Below are 16329 nucleotides of genomic sequence, written 5' to 3' on the forward strand. Positions count from 1 at the left end.
GCCTGAAGAATGGGTTGATGATGTAGACATGTTTTATTTTTACACTGAGACTTAGAAGCTAACTAAAAGTTGGCTAAAATCCACTGCCTTTTTCCCTCCAAAGTACTATTTATAGGAAAAAAAACAAAACTGCTTTTATAGAAAGGAGGTAGACTGCTTTATATCAAAAGGGGCTGTTTCCTCCTTTCATGGGTAGGACATGTCTAATGTAGTACTTGTACCTATAACAAGGAAACAATATTAAACCCAGTGGGGATCCTAACAGCAAATTAAGTCTGCATGGCCTCCAAAGCAAGTGAGCCATGAACTCCAATGTTCTGAAGCTCAGAGGAGAGACAGGCAAGGCCTGACATCAGTGGAACAAAGACATTCACACCCGCTCATGTAATAACTATTCATTCTAAAGAGTCACCCTCTCACCCCGTACCCCAAGCACAGATGAGGGCCACCATGAGTGGCATTCTGAAGAGGGGAAAGCACAGCAAGCTGGACGCTGAAGACCAAGAACTTTGAGACGGGCAAACTATGATGGGGAAGGTGAGCTCAGCACTGAGGGCCTGAACAAGCCAAACAAGTACCACCGAGGCACACCAGGTGCCCCGCATTGTCTCCTTTACGACGAGGTGACTGAAGCAGCAGACAAAGCCCCACCCAAAGCTCCCCAGGGTCCCTAGACCACTGAAGAACACTCTCACATCTGGTTTCTACAGACAAGCAACAATAATTTCTGAGGCTTTACTTGTTTATTATAGCTAATTTTAGATGCGCAATGGAAGGGGATGGTTAAACCCACTGGCTTTGGATTAAGGAAAGTCTAGATTTAAATACCAGCTCAGCCATTTCTTAACTGTTACTCAAATTCTTTAAGTATCAGTTTCCTTAGCAGTAAGATGGAAAATTTATTCACTCTCCTAGGACAGTTATGAGGATTAAATGAAACAACAACAACAATGCATGTAAAGCTCTTAACACAGTGCTCAAACTACAGCTATTATTACTAAATTTTGAAAAATCAGACACTCTAATATCACTTACTTGTGGTAATTCTCCTTTTTCTCATCTCTCCAGTTTTTATTTAACTGGTGAATTTTCACAGCTACATATCTTTGTTCTGTTAGATCAAATGCCTATAAAGAAAAGGAATAAATTATATTCTGTATAATGCTAACAGGAATTACAGGCAACTGACTTGAAGCTTCTGTTTAACAGACCAACATACTCAAAGTCCAAAATGCATTATTAAATGACAACAGCAGTAGACAACACAACACACACTTGTTTCAGAGTTGCAATCATCTTTCTTGAAACTTGTGATCAGATAATTTAGAAGTCTCCAGACGCACTGGCACCAAGGGGTTTAGACAATAAAACCAAGCATACACCACAAACAGAAAGACAGCCCATGCCTAATAGTCACTTCTAAACAGTTCTCTTTCTGGACATCATCTACCTTATTTGGGACCTTTCTTCCCTACGCTGGCTCTCGTCCCTCAGCTGACACTGGGACCTGACGTTCTTCAACAGTAAGTCCTGCCACTTTTTTTTTTTTTTTTTAAGATTTTTTAATAGGCTTTATTTTTAGAGCAATTTTAGGTTCAGAGGTCCTGCCACTTTTGAAATACTAGGGACATAGACTATCTGCCTCCTTGAGAAAGAATCCCCCAGGATACACCTCTTTGCTAAATTTGCTTAATCCCACCCCTACATACTAGATAAATAAAAAGGAATTTTGGATCGCAACAATGTCTGAAGTTAGTCACACCAAATTGCTTCTCCAGCACTGTCCAAAGAAAGGGACATGCTTTCCCCAAAGACCACCACTGCTGGCAAGTTCCACATCAGCTAGGTAGTGCTATATTATGGGGTGAAAAAAGGTAACGGATAGATTTTCGAAGATGCCTCGTGTAAATCACAATTTGAAAAAAAGTAAGTGGCATTTTACAATAGATTTCCCCAATACAAAAGAATTTACTGAGGAACTCTTTTAGAATGAATAGTTCTTCCTAGGTTTTAAAGTTCAGATTAAAAATCTACTACTCCAGTTTCAACACTATTACCACCTATTTGCCAGTTTCCACAAATGTTTGAACAGATGAAGGCAACAGGCACAGGATATACAGTCCATGAATAGCGGTGATTACCGTTCTACAGATCTTTTAAGATGTAAGCTACCTCTAAGAAAGCAAAGGATACAAGAGAGGCCTGATTATAAAAGAAACTTCTAATTTATACCAAATTTAAACCAGTATTTTTAAAATATAAAAAACCATTCAATTCAAACAGAATATCTTATTTCACAGAAATGGAAACTTTTGAACTCTATTTTTCTTACAGAGTCTGAATGAAGTCCACCTGTATGCATGTATCCATCATGGCTATAAGAGAGAATCATTTCAAGCTATTAAAAGCCAGATTAAATACCCCCTAATTTGTAAGAGCACTAATGAACTACAAGTGTCATTTTCTCCAATTACCAAACCCAATTTCTGAATCCAAGGCACTGTGATCCACCACTAATCTAAGAAGGGCTTTTGGAGAGTGGAGAACAGCAAAAGAATAACTACATTAATGAACACATCGTCATAAGAAGCATTTAGATTTCAGAAGTGTTAAAATGTCTGAAGAATACATTAGGAAAAAATATGAAGAAATCACTAACAAGTAACTGGGAAGCCCCAAGAACCAATTTTGATGATTTTAAAAAAGGAATAGTCCCACTTCTGGGAATACAGCCAAAAGAACTGAAAGCAGGGTCTCAAAGAGACATTTGCATATGTTCAAAGCAGCGCTATTCACAACAGACCAGAGGAGGAAGCAACCCAAATGTCCACCGACAGATGAATGGATAAAGAAAATGAAGTATATACATACAACTGAGGGTTATTCAGCCTTAAAAAGAAGAAAATCTTGTCACATGCTTCAACATGGATGAACTTCGAGAACCTTATGCTAAGTGAAATACACCAGTCACAAAAAGACAGACACTGTGTGATTTCACTCGTATGAGTTAACTAGAAGTAATCAAATTAATAAAAACAGAAAGCAGAATTGTGGTTACCAGCAGCTGGGGAGAGAAGGAAAAGGAGAGCTGTTGATTAGTGGGTAGAACTTCAGTTCTGCAAGATGAAAAAGTTCTGGAGATCTGTTTCACAACAACATGAATATACCTACTACTACTGAACCATACACTTAAAAAAAGTTAAATTGGTAAATTTTATGCTATGTGTTCTTTATCACAATCAAAAAAGTTACCAAAAATAAAACATAAACTAAGTATATGACTTAAGAATGAAAACAAAGAAAGCAGAAAAAAAGAAGGAGGGTTTGAAAGCAGAAGTTAATGAAATAGACAACAAATCAAATAGTAGATCCGATCAACAAAAATAAAAAGCTAATCTCCAGAGGAAAAAAGAAACATTGACTAATCTCTGGCCTATCAGTCAAGAGATACAAAAATAAACATTTCATAAGAGAAGAGAAATAACTAAGGTATGCATGATATTTTTAAATCGAGATGAAATAGGATGATTTTTCAGAAAAAAATGAATTACCAAAACCGACTTAAGGAGGGGGAAAAAATCTGAATAGCTCGATATTTGTACAAGGAATTGAAAAAGTTGTCAAATAGTTTTCCTCTAAAATGACACCTACCCAGGTGATTTTATGATTTAGCTCTAACAAACTTTCAAGTAGCCAACATGTAATGCAAAGCATTCCAGACATGGGAAAAGAGTAATTTCACAACTCATTCTAGGATAACTATGACATCAAAGCTAGACAATGCTGCTTGCACATAAAAGACAACTATAAGCCAGTCCCACTTATGATCACAGATTAAAAATATGAGCAAAATATTAGAAAATCAAACCCAGCAGTACACTAGAAATATTATTATAGTTCTGGAACATTCACAACATTGTGAATGTACTTAATGCCACTGAATTATACACTTAAAAATGGTTAAAATGGCAAATTTGTGTATACATCATCACAAGAAAAAAATTAACATTAAAAAAAGGGAAAACAGTAGAACTAGTTTTTATCTGAAATAAAAACTTTTTACTCAAAAGATTTCTTATATAAAAATTCATATGGGCATAATATAAATCATTAACAGTGAAAGCTACACCTTAGAAAAGAGAGAATTACCAGGGTCATGCAGTAAAGACCACTTAATAAACCAATTCAGCATTTAAAAGCCAGGTGCCAGAAACATCTAGAGAAATTTAAGGAGGCTGTGACTGGTGAACATGTTATATATCTACAACTATGTTTAAAACAGGCCAAATTCCTCATTTAGGGAAAATCAACTGGAGGCTTAGTATTAGTAGCCTGTTCTTTGCTGGCCCAACTGAAGTACTCTAAGCCAGGACAATCCTTCAGAACACCAGTGCTACTAAACACTCTGACTTAGAAGATGAGAACATTTTCAAAGCAAAAAACAGGTTTTCAAAGAATTAACTTTTTAACACATCCATTTTGTAAAAACAAAACAAAAACTTATGAGAATAAAAGTAACACTCATCTCTAACAAATACAGATGAGGCAGAAAGATTCTATTATCCAGAAATGAGTGTTGTTTTCCCTTCCTGTTTTATTTTTTTTAAATCTGTCTAATTATTTACTTTTCAAACTTGAAAACAGGGTAAAATATTGAAGCCTGCTTTAGTCAACAAGTTTACTGGAAGTAGTTCTCCCAAAGATACAGGTTCTTAAAAGTTTTGGGAATTTCAACCAATAGATATCAACCCAGAGTTATATCACTATTCTAAGTGATCTCCAAGTTTGTAATAACCAATAATTTAACCCTCAGTCCCTGTACGCAGTTCCTCATACTTACCTTGTAAACTTCACTGAAACCTCCTCTACCCAAAAGATGTAACAACAAATATCTGTCATTTAGCGTTGGATGATCTTTAAATCTGTGGAAACAGGAGATATATAACAACATCCTGAGGTCAAGTACTACACAATTTTCCATGTTTGCAAAATTTCCAGAATATCTAACATGTTATACACATGATTACAGATGCTGCCAAGAGTTTGGCAATCATCACAATATAGCTAATTCTGAGCCTAAAATAAGTTCTATAGTTCAAAGAGACAGCATAATTACAATGAACAGCATTAGCTGCGGAGTCATGAGACACAGGTGCCAGTCTCAGCACAGCCACAATTAGACTAGTGACCTTTGTTGACTTCCCTCCCTTTCTGCCCTGCTGTAAAGGTGGAGGGCGGCGGGGAGGAGATAACACTAGATCAGGGGTTTTCAAACTGTGCCACTCGGGTCCTCCAAACCATTCAAGGACCACTCGTTCCCACCATTCCACAACTACATACAATAAAATTCCAAGATAGTTTACACGGCCTTAAAAACAGATTTCATTATAAAGTGAGTCACATGTTCTATGTGCATTCATTTTCTCTCTTTAAGTCTTCATGACATAACTGTTTTCCCCATATAGGATTCCACTTCTAACAATAAGACAAAGAAATGAGAGATTCTGGCAAAAATAACTTTTAGAGTATTTCTACCTAGTTCCTCATCAGCCCCACTAATATTCCTGAAATTACTTTATTTTTATTTTGAGACAGTGGCATGCCTGTGGAGAGAGGTGATATTACTGTATGGGAGTTAGCTGTGGAGTCAGATCCACACTTCAACTCTTTGTTTGGTCACACTAGTCCCTGGACAAGTTAACTTAATTTGTCTAAGCCAGTTTCCAGATCTATGTATTGAAGATGACCTACCTCATTAGACTACTGTGACAATTAAGTGATAGAACACAGGGACACTTAGCACTCAGCCTGACACAGAGAGTGTGCAGTAATGGTAGCTGCTGTTGCTTGCCACTTTACAGAAAGCAAAGTCCATGGCTCACTCTGGTCAAACAAAAACACACAAGCTGTAGCCATGCTAAAACCCCCATGTTTCAGAGTCAGAAAAATGTGGGAAAAGAAAGGATTATGGTTAGAAGCCATTTCCCACTTGCAATCTACTTTTCACAGTTTCAGTTCCTTAAATAACTTACAAACAAAGATGGGCATTTATCTATAATTCATGTGCTGAACTTAAGAGAGTCTTTCTTAAAAATCTCAACACTTAAATGGCCCATAAAGGTCATTCAGAAACCGAGTGTCATCTCAACCCAGTAATCTTTCCACAACACCACATTGTCATCCCATGTTTCCCTTTAGTAAGGCTCTGAGGGTAAATCTGAATACACAGTGTATCTAAACCATTTGCGACTACAAAGTTGTATTGTTTTAGTGACCTCTACTTGTGTAAAAATGCTATAATATATGTATAGATGTATACTTAATATATAAACCTAACATATTTATATGTATTTAAACTAACGCATATCAAAATTTTATTCATAAAACTGTATTACACCCACAACAGAGCTAAATACACAGTGGAATGGTTTACCAAATTTACATTAAGCAAAAACATCATTCTAGACCATTCATGTCAGAAAGTGCTCAGCAATCTCCAACCCAACATACTCCCAAGTTGCTTACTGTGAATTATCTTCATTATGTATCCTTTTTAGTTCCCTGATATGTAGATTTCTAACCCTTTCTAGCCTTTCCAGCTCTGCCTGGATCTCTGCTTCCTCCTAAAGTGAAAAAGAAAGAATCAGCTCGGAACACAGGAAACTTTACCGTTTCAGAATCTCATTTCAAAAACAAAAGCAGACATTTCTCTTATGGAAAGCTAAGATGTTTTACACTGAAAAAGATATTTTTAAGAACTAGAATTTTAATCATAAAAACGCGCCCACAACACGGGTTCGTGCCCCAGTCTGGGAGGATCCCGCATGCCGCGAAGCGGCTGGGCCCGTGAGCCGTGGCCGCTGGGCCTGCGCGTCCGGAGCCTGTGCTCCGCAATGGGAGAGGCCACAGCAGTGAGAGGCCCGCGTACCACAAAAAAAAAAAAAAAAAAAAAGCAAAACAAAACCAAAAAAAAGCGCCCACAGCAAAACAGTAAATAAAATTCAAATCATAGAAGTACAGCAGGAAAAGTGAAAGTCTTCTGTCCACCTCCATGCCAACTCGCCAGATATAATCACTGTTAAGTTTCTTGTGTAAGCTTCCAGAAATATTTTGTGTGTATACATACAAGGTGTGCAATCTTTTTTTTTTCTTTTTTAAAAAACAAAAAACACGTTCTCTATCTGGTTCTGTTCTGTAAGGAGGGATTATACTTGGTGCCTTAAGTTCCACTGATTTAACAGGATCTGAGAAAGGGAAGGAGGAAATGACAAACACACACCAATAGCAATTTATTAGACACTTACTTATCATCTTCAGAATAAGCAGCATCCACCAAAAAAGCTACCAAAAAAGTACAGGCTGCTGATTTTTTTTTTTTTTTTTTTTTTTTTTTTGCGGTACGCAGGCCTCTCACTGCTGTGGCCTCTCCCGCTGCAGAGCACAGGCTCCGGACGTGCAGGCCCAGTGGCCATGGCTCACGGGCCCAGCCGCTCCGCGGCATGTGGGATCCTCCCGGACCGGGGCACAAACCCGTTCCCCTGCATCGGCAGGCGGACCCTCAACCACTGCGCCACCAGGGAAGCCCACAGGCTGCTGAATTTAAGAGATGAGTGACCTACATCTAAGATACCTCCATGAACACTGTCAATAACAAATTCTGTGTAGATGCCTTTGTGTTTCAATATGGTTGGTGCAAGACCTTCTCTTCTTAGCCAGTTTAGCAAGAGATAAAAGCTGCTATGTGATTTAAAACATCGCAATAATTTAAATATCAATTTTAGAACCATCTGCTCTTATTTTATATTTAATTTTTACTATAAACATAATCACTTGTGGAGCCGAATGAGGTATAAAGAATTAAGTACTGGTACATCATTGATGGAAAAGGCACTCTCACCAGGTGGTTGGAGTTGACTTGCAACTTGAAAGATATGAACTCCACCACTAGAATACAGGTGTGACAGAGCAACTACTGAAGATTTCCACAGGTATGTAAAGCTATTAACTTGCCCAAATGACCAAAGAGCTTCAACACCAAATGTAAACTAAAAATTGCATTTCTCCAGACATATTTTCTCATTACACTTACCTTTTTAAGATGACCCAATCTGAGTTTGAAGATTTCTTCTTGTTCGTGGTATTCTGCTAATGTTAACCTGGAAAATAATGATAAAAATTTCAGGAAATTGTTTGAAATCACAGTGTGCCTATTTAAAGAGAAATGCCAAAGCATGCTATACCATATGTTAAGTCTCTTAGTTAAAATGACCAAAAGATAGATTATCTTGCAGTCCTTTGACAAGAGAAAACTTCTGTGATTTATCAGACGTGATGTGAAGGAAGGACTTCAAAGCCAGAAGTCTAATTTATTAAAAAAATGAGAAAAATAAATAAGCTAAATTTTCACATTACTTATGAAATGAGTTTTGTCCCATACCATACTCAGAAAAAATCCATTAGGAGAGGTAGCCAAATTATATGTCTAAAAGTTTTTATAAAGGGGATGTTAATAAGCCAACGTATTTGATTATTTTTGATAACTCTTGGACTTTGATACAAGGAGAAGAACCTAGAGGACACAGTACAGGATCTGGAGTCTGAGGACTAGGGTTCAAAGCCCAACTCGGGCCACGTGAACTTGGGCAAGCAACTTTAACCTCAATTTCCTAAAAACGCAGTAAGTAATGATACCTATCTAAAAAAGCTGTTGTGACTATTAAAATGAGAATATGAAAGGAATCTATAATTTGTAAAATGCTATTTAACACAGTTCTCAAAGGGCTTACTTGATGGGTAATCACTCATTTCATGTTCCACCTACCCTGATTGCATCCTCCTATCTCAAGAATGAGCATGTAAGAAGTGATATCTTACTCCTCCATCTTCACCCTCTTCACATTCTAGAAGCACACACATATACTTCAAAGTTTTAGGTGTCACTGTTTAGATATATTCTAAAGAGCAGGAGAAAGAAGAAACAGCTATCCTATCAACCAGGAAGGGCTACAAAATAGTGTCTCTGAGGTCTGACTAAAAGAAGATAAAAAGAGCAAGAAAAGGGCTTCCCTGGTGGCACAGTGGTTGAGAGCCCGCCTGCTGACACAGGGGACGTGGGTTCGTGCCCTGGTCCGGGAAGATCCCACATGCTGCAAAGCGGCTGGGCCCGTGAGCCATTGCCACTGAGCCTGCGTGTCCAGAGCCTGTGCTCCACAACGGGAGAGACCACAACAGTGAGAGGCCCACGTACCGCAAAAAAAAAAAAAAAAAAAGAGCAAGAAAAAAATACAACCATTAGGGCGGTTACACCTATCATTTCACAGCTGCAGAAAAACTGACATCTATTACTCTATATCACACCAGTAAAAAAGGGAGGAATGGAAAATCAGAGCTTAGAATTCTCTCTGCCTGAAATAGGTTCAATGCCAGGAAAGGACAATGTAACTCACTCCAAGACTCTAGAGGACGTTTTTGGCTTCTGGCCGAAGGAATGAGCCAAGTCACAGATACTCTAATTATTAAAGACTAGACCAAAGGCCTTCCAGCTTGGATTTTACACAGGACTCCAGATGGCAACTGCTTACTGACACACTACTGGCCTAGACTGAATTCTAATTATTATTCTATGGCAAAAAAAACAACCTATGCCTACTTTATTACTCCTAAGCCAATGGTTTTATGCACTAGCATGAAATAATTTTCAAGTAACACTGGAAGGAGAGTCCCTACACAATAAATATAGGAGTCATGAAAGAAGACAATAATCAGATTAACGTGTACAACATTTGCCTGAAGAATTCTTCGAATCTGGGCTCCTACTTGGACTTTTCGAAAGGAAATATTTTTTACTTAGAATCTAGTTTTTAAAATATTTGTGAAGTGAAGATGTTTTCCAAACTTATTCACTGTGTATACCTTTATCACAACACTTAATTACTAGTTTATTCATCTGTTCATTTCCCCTAAATAAACTGTGAGCTCCTAAGACTGGGCTGTATCCTTCAGCTCTGTACCCCAGTCCAGAACAGGGCCGAATATATAATAAGCATTTAACACAGACTTACTAAATTAATGTCAAGGAAAAGGCTCCCCAATACATCAGATATGTATGGGGTGAGGACTGGTGTTAAGCCATCTTTCTCACTGGAATGAAGAAAGATACATTTCTGGGATGTCATGAACTTTTAACAATGGTGTAATATAGTATTATTATACTTGAGGTGGATTATGGGTTAATATGTTTTTGTGAACTAATATGAAAACATTAATGGAAAAAGACATATTAGTCAATAAATTATATAATATCATGATCTCTTATTTGTAGCTATCTTTAAATCCCACAATGACAGCTTTACAAAATTTCTTTTTCCCTTGAAAAACCAATGTAGCCACTATGGAAATACTGATTACAATACCAATGACTGTTTCTATGAAAAAATATATTTTAAATTTCAAACATTCAAATATCCAATTCAGGAAATGACTTCATGGCTACCATCAATTCTGTAGAGATTTTCTACACCATTATTTGTAGATCTTTTTTTCCTTTTTAATTGGAAAGCCTCTTGAAGACAGAGGTGATGGTTTAAATGTCTTCAGGGTATGCATAAGAAATATTTTAAACAGGTAAAGTAACATATAGGTTTTACTTCCTGTACCAATTCTAACTGTTTAACAGTCCTGCCTAGTTGGCAAACTACAATCTGTGGGCCGTTCAACTCACAGTCTATTTCTAGAAATAAAGTTTTACTGGAACACAGCCACATCCATTCACTTATGTACTGTCTATGGCTGCTTTCAAGCTGTAACAGTAGAGTTGAGTAGCTGCAACAGAGACCCTCTAGTGCGCAAAGCCTTAAGTGTTTATTAACTGGCCCATCAGAGAAAAAGCTTGCTAACTCCTGTCCTAGAGGAAGATTCTCTTAGTGGTCAAGAATTCAAAAATCAATTAGGGAAATCTGACATGGGGCTGGAGTGAAAAAGGAAGGCATTTGTACTCTGAATATTCTACTCCTCGTATTCATGGTAGGCTATGGAATAATTGTTGACTGGCAGTGAAATAGATGACTACACTGCAATTGAAGATACTGGTGTTTTCCTTAGGTTGCCAGAACAGGAAAAAGTACTGGGAATGTCAAGATTTGGTTTACTGGGAAAATGTCCTTTTCCTAAAATAATACCTATTTTTTTCTTAGGTTACACCTGAATTTGTGAGTGTTAACTAGTGTTCTTTAGACTACTGAATAGCATTCTTCAGTTGTGCATTCTTCAGTCTGAAACAGAGTCAGGTAATCGCCATAAGATGAAGCCAACATACCATAACCTGGAACCACATGTAAGCAATTATATCATTTGAATACCTAATGACTTCACATTTGTTATAAGAGTGGCCAAAGATCACGACATCAAGTTAAATGACATTTTTTCTCCCTCTCATATGAAACTCCTTATATAAGATCATGACTAAGAAAATGAGTTAATTTTAGATGGCTTTTATATGAGTTGAGCAAATCTATTAATGTAACTAAAAAGAAAATTTAAGCTCTAGAAATCTCCACCATCTATCACTTTTTCCAGTGGCACTCAATAGAAGGTTTGTATCTCAGGGAAGAATATGGTATCTCAGTTCACATTAATAAAGAACATACGTTTCATTCTCAGCTCCGTTGGTTTTGCTTTTCCGCTGTTTCTGCTCATTGGTTGCTGGAGGGGCCTGTCCCATGGCAGGAGGTTTCCGCTTTGCTAACATTTTTCGTTGTCTTTCTATCTCTTCCCTCTGTGAATTTATCCTTTCCTGTTGCCTAGAGATACAAAAGATGTTGCACAGAGGAAGAAGGTCAATTTTTTGAACATAGCTGTGGAATAAACATAAATATATTTGTTACCTGTATATTCGATAGACTCCAGAAAAAATAAACCCCTTTAAGTAGACATTTGACTTTAACTTCAGGTTGGAAAAGCCGAATATTTGGTGATAGAACTATTTTTCGGAATGAATCTGTACTTTTAAGACACTAATTATGGTAATTCTCAGAGTAGGAAAGTGGGCAGGAAGAAACAATATCAAATTTCTATTGTGATCTTATTTTCTAACTCAAAAGGAAAAATTTTCTGATTGCTTTTTAACAGTTAAGAAAACAACTCCTGGCAATGAAGCCATTAAAGAACAGAACTGTATTTACATAAGAAAGTACAAAAGGTTCCAAGTGCCTTTTAATTTTTTTTATTGGATTATAGTTTCCTCAAATTCTATCTAGAAAGATACCAAATTTGAAGGATGCTAAACAAAGTAAAAAAGATTTTCCTTCTAGACCTATAATTTATTCTAGTCTAAGTGAGGCATTACCACAGCCAAGTCATTCCCAGTCACTAATATGGTAAAACCTAAACTAAGTTTTTTTGTGTGTGTGTGATACGCGGGCCTCTCACCATTGTGGCCTCTCCCGTTGCGGAGCACAGGCTCCGGACGCACAGGCTCAGCGGCCATGGCTCACGGGCCCAGCCGCTCTGCAGCATGTGGGATCTTCCCAGACCAGGGAACGAACCCATGTCCCCTGCATCGGCAGGCGGACTCTCAACCACTGCGCCACCAGCGAAGCCCTAAACTAAGTTTTTTAAGAACGAGGATGTACATTTAGAGAAAGCAAAATGAAGCCTTTCAACTAGTAAAAACTCCTTAGGAAACAGTACACAAAATGAATTAATAAAAAACATATATAAAGACTCAAGATATTTAACACCATTTTCATTAGAGTATTTCCTAATAAGATGTCTAATTTTTTAATAATAACTAATTTACAAACTAGGAGTCAATAAAAATACCAATATAAGTAATCCACTTTCTCTCACGTACCCTACCTGAAAGACACTAAGGTTTATAGACTTGGCATATAAAAGTATACCAAGACTTAACAGACTAAAGTCTTTAAATCACCCAACACAGTTAACCTGACAGTCAAATGCTAGCTTCCTTCACCTTCTCTTTCTACCATGCTTTTATCCCCCATCTCCTTTTCTCAATCCAACTTCACTTTTGCGGAATGATACAATCTAATTTTTTAAACCTATGTTCTAAAATGAACTGTACTCGACCCTCTTCCCTGAACACTGTAGTTGTCAGTCTCTAGACCTTTTCCAGATTCAGTATATCTTTCTTGGAAGAATGGCAACCAGAAAAACAAGACTATATACCCCAGAGCAGATGCCCATAGTGCAATTTACCCTGCCACATCTAATATGGCAACACCGTAAGCAAGGTTAACCTGATCAGACAGAGTACCGCAAATAAATATCCATTCACTTGATAATACGATTCTCTTGGCTTCAAGATGAGCTGGGTTATTGATTAGATGTCAATTTAACAGCAGGGTAGAAATTTTAATTCAAGCGTTGTCTACTTGTGTAAGAAAATCTTCTAACTATTAGAGATATGCCTTTCCCTCCAAAAAATATATATATGAATAATTCATGCATTGAAAGAATTCTGGATTAAGACACAGAATCCTTAGGTAAAATCACAATCTTCCTTCTCACTTAATGAATGTCCTTGAGGAAAACATTTATCTTCTCTGAATATGAGTTTCTCAATCAAAAAAATTGGTAAAATAACCTTAAGCTCATTTCTACCATTTCAGGGGCCTCACTGAGTTCAAGGCACTCTGAACTCTCTGAAGATAACCATACAATATATAGTTTAAGTATAAACCACAGTGTACTAGTGGAGTACCACAACATTTTGTCTCTGAAGACTAACTGCTTTGGAAGATGGAGATTTTAGCAATTACCCTTATTAAATATAAAATAAAACTAATTTCCTAATGTTTTCAGGGAAAATCCACACTTTTAAAAAAAAATTTATTTATTTATGGCTGCATTGGGTCTTCATTGCTGCACACAGGCTTTCTCTAGTTGCGGGGAGCAGGGGCTACCCTTTGTTGTGGTGCGCGGGCTTCTCACTGCGGTGGCTTCTCTTGTTGTGGAGCACGGGCCCTAGGCACGCAGGCTTCAGTACCTGTGGCACACGGGCTTCAGTAGTTGCGGCGTGGGCTCTACGGCGCACGGGCTTCAGTAGTTGTGGCGTGGGCTCTAGAGCGCAGGCTCAGTAGTTGTGGCGCGTGGGCTTAGTTGCTCCACAGCATGTGGGATCTTCCTGGACCAGGGATAGAACCCGTGTCCCCTGCATTGGCAGGTGGATTCTTAACCACTGTGCCACAAAGGAAGTCTCAGTTCTACTATCTTTTACAAAAGTATTGATGACCTGATAAATTTATCTCATTCAAATCTAAATAACTCTATTTAAAAAGCCATTATTTGTAAACGATAAGAAGACCATCAGCTTTAGGTACCATTATCAGCTGAACTGTGTCACCCAAAAAGATATGTTAAAGTCCTAATCTCCAGTACCTCAGATTATGACCTTTGGAAACAGGGTCATTGAAGATTTAATTAGTTAAAATAAGGTTATACTGGAGTAGGGTGGGCCCTTAATCCAATATGACTGGTATCCTCATAAGAAAAGGAGAGAAGACACAGAGACACATAGGGGAACACCATGTGAAGACGGAGGCAACTGAAGCTATGCTCACAAGCCATGAACGCCAAAGAAGGAGCCTCCCTAGCGGCCTCAGAGGGATCATGGTCCTGCCAACACCTTGATTTTAAGGTTTCTGGCCTCCTGAACTGTGAGAAAATAAATTTACGTTGTTTTAGACTGCCCAGTTTATGATATTTAGTGACAGTAGCCCTAGGAAACGATTACAGGCAACTTCAATAGCAAAACTGTATTATAACTAGTAGGAGAGGTATTAAAAAAACAAATGCACATATTTTCAGACATTATTTTAACCACAATAATTTTAGTGGTGATCTACAGATAGTGTCTAAATATCCAAGATAAGAATTTTTAAATATTCCCAGGATTTCATATGTTCTGTGTGTACTAGAAACTGTAAAATGGTACATACTACCCAAGGAAAATGTGGCATTTATAAAATCAACAAAAAGAGTTGTCTCTCCAAATATCATATGATATCACTTATATGTGGAATCTAAAAAAAATGATACAAATGAACTTATTTACAAAACAGAAATAGACTCACAGACACAGAATGGAAACTTAGGTTATCAGAGGGGAAGGACAGGGGGATAAATTTGGAACTTGAGATGAACAGATACACATTACTATATATAAAATAGATAAACAACAAGGACCTACAGTATAGCGGAGGGAGCTATATTCAATATCTTGCAATAACCTATAATGGAAAAGAATCTGAAAAAGAATACATATATATATGTATAACTGAATCACTTTGCCGCACACCTAAAATATTGTAAATCAACAATACTTTAATAAAAAATTAAAATTAAAACAAAAGAATTGTCTCTCATTATGGATCATGTGACCAAGAATCAGATGGTTCAGGAGAAATCACTTTAAAATCACTATGATTCCTTACACACCAGAATAATTATGTGGACTAGCATAACAATGCTATAAAGTTTAATTTACTCCCTCTGATAATCCACATCTTAAACAACCACGATTTTGTATACAGGTCAAATTCCATTACTTTAATGTGGTTTACTTTAATATAAAGAAAATCTTAATAAAAAGTTTTTATTGCCTTGCCATTGATTATTTGAGACTTTAAGACTTGTTTAAATAAAAAAATTGTGTCCTGAATAACAATAGTGTTTAATATAACTACTTTCTCAGAACTATAAAATAAGCTACTTTTTCAACAGATTCAAACATATTTTTAGGGAAAATTACTAACCTGGTCAAAAAACATTACAAATCTGTTATGATCTTCCTATTAGACAGTAAATCTTCTGTTTTAGGATCTTAATAAAGATCGTTAAAAACAGAGCCAAGGAACAAAGTGAGAACAAAAGAACTGTGTTGAGGTTCCTACTGAGACTATATTTGATTATCTGATTAAATTTTTAATGTCTTGAGGTTTGCCTCTTCCTATAAAACCTAGTACTCCTGCCTTGTGTTCACCAAATTATGTGTCATGGAGTTTCTTTTTTTTTTTTTTTTTGAGGTACGCGGGCCTCTCACTGTTGTGGCCTCTCCCATTGCGGAGCACAGGCTCCGGACGCGCAGGCTCAGCGGCCATGGCTCACGGGCCTAGCCGCTCCGCGGCATGTGGGATCTTCCTGGATCGGGGCATGAACCCGTGTCCCCTGCATCGGCAGGCGGACTCTCAACCACTGCACCACCAGGGAAGCCCCATGGAGTTTCTTATACACAGAAAATTATCATTTGTGAGGATATCAGCTACAGCCTTTTACAACTAAAGAACTTCAATTCTGCATTAAAATTAA

General features: G+C 37.4%; 1 protein-coding gene across 5 annotated transcripts in view; it reads right to left on the reverse strand.

Moving 5' to 3' along the window:
• The window catches only part of TLK2 (tousled like kinase 2), a 110768-nt gene that overhangs the window by 19507 nt on the left and 74932 nt on the right, over window positions 1-16329 (reverse strand). For all 5 annotated transcript variants that reach the window (XM_081218556.1, XM_081218557.1, XM_081218555.1 and 2 more), the window contains 5 exons: window positions 11646-11798; window positions 8090-8156; window positions 6526-6623; window positions 4841-4922; window positions 1036-1127 (listed from right to left, as the gene is read on the reverse strand). In XM_081218556.1, the coding sequence (XP_081074682.1) occupies window positions 1036-1127; window positions 4841-4922; window positions 6526-6623; window positions 8090-8156; window positions 11646-11798 (492 nt within the window). The remainder of the gene's footprint in view (window positions 1-1035; window positions 1128-4840; window positions 4923-6525; window positions 6624-8089; window positions 8157-11645; window positions 11799-16329) is intronic.

This window comes from Mesoplodon bidens (assembly GCF_964165515.1).
Source record: "Mesoplodon bidens genome assembly, chromosome: 19".
NCBI classification, from domain to species: domain Eukaryota; kingdom Metazoa; phylum Chordata; class Mammalia; order Artiodactyla; family Ziphiidae; genus Mesoplodon; species Mesoplodon bidens.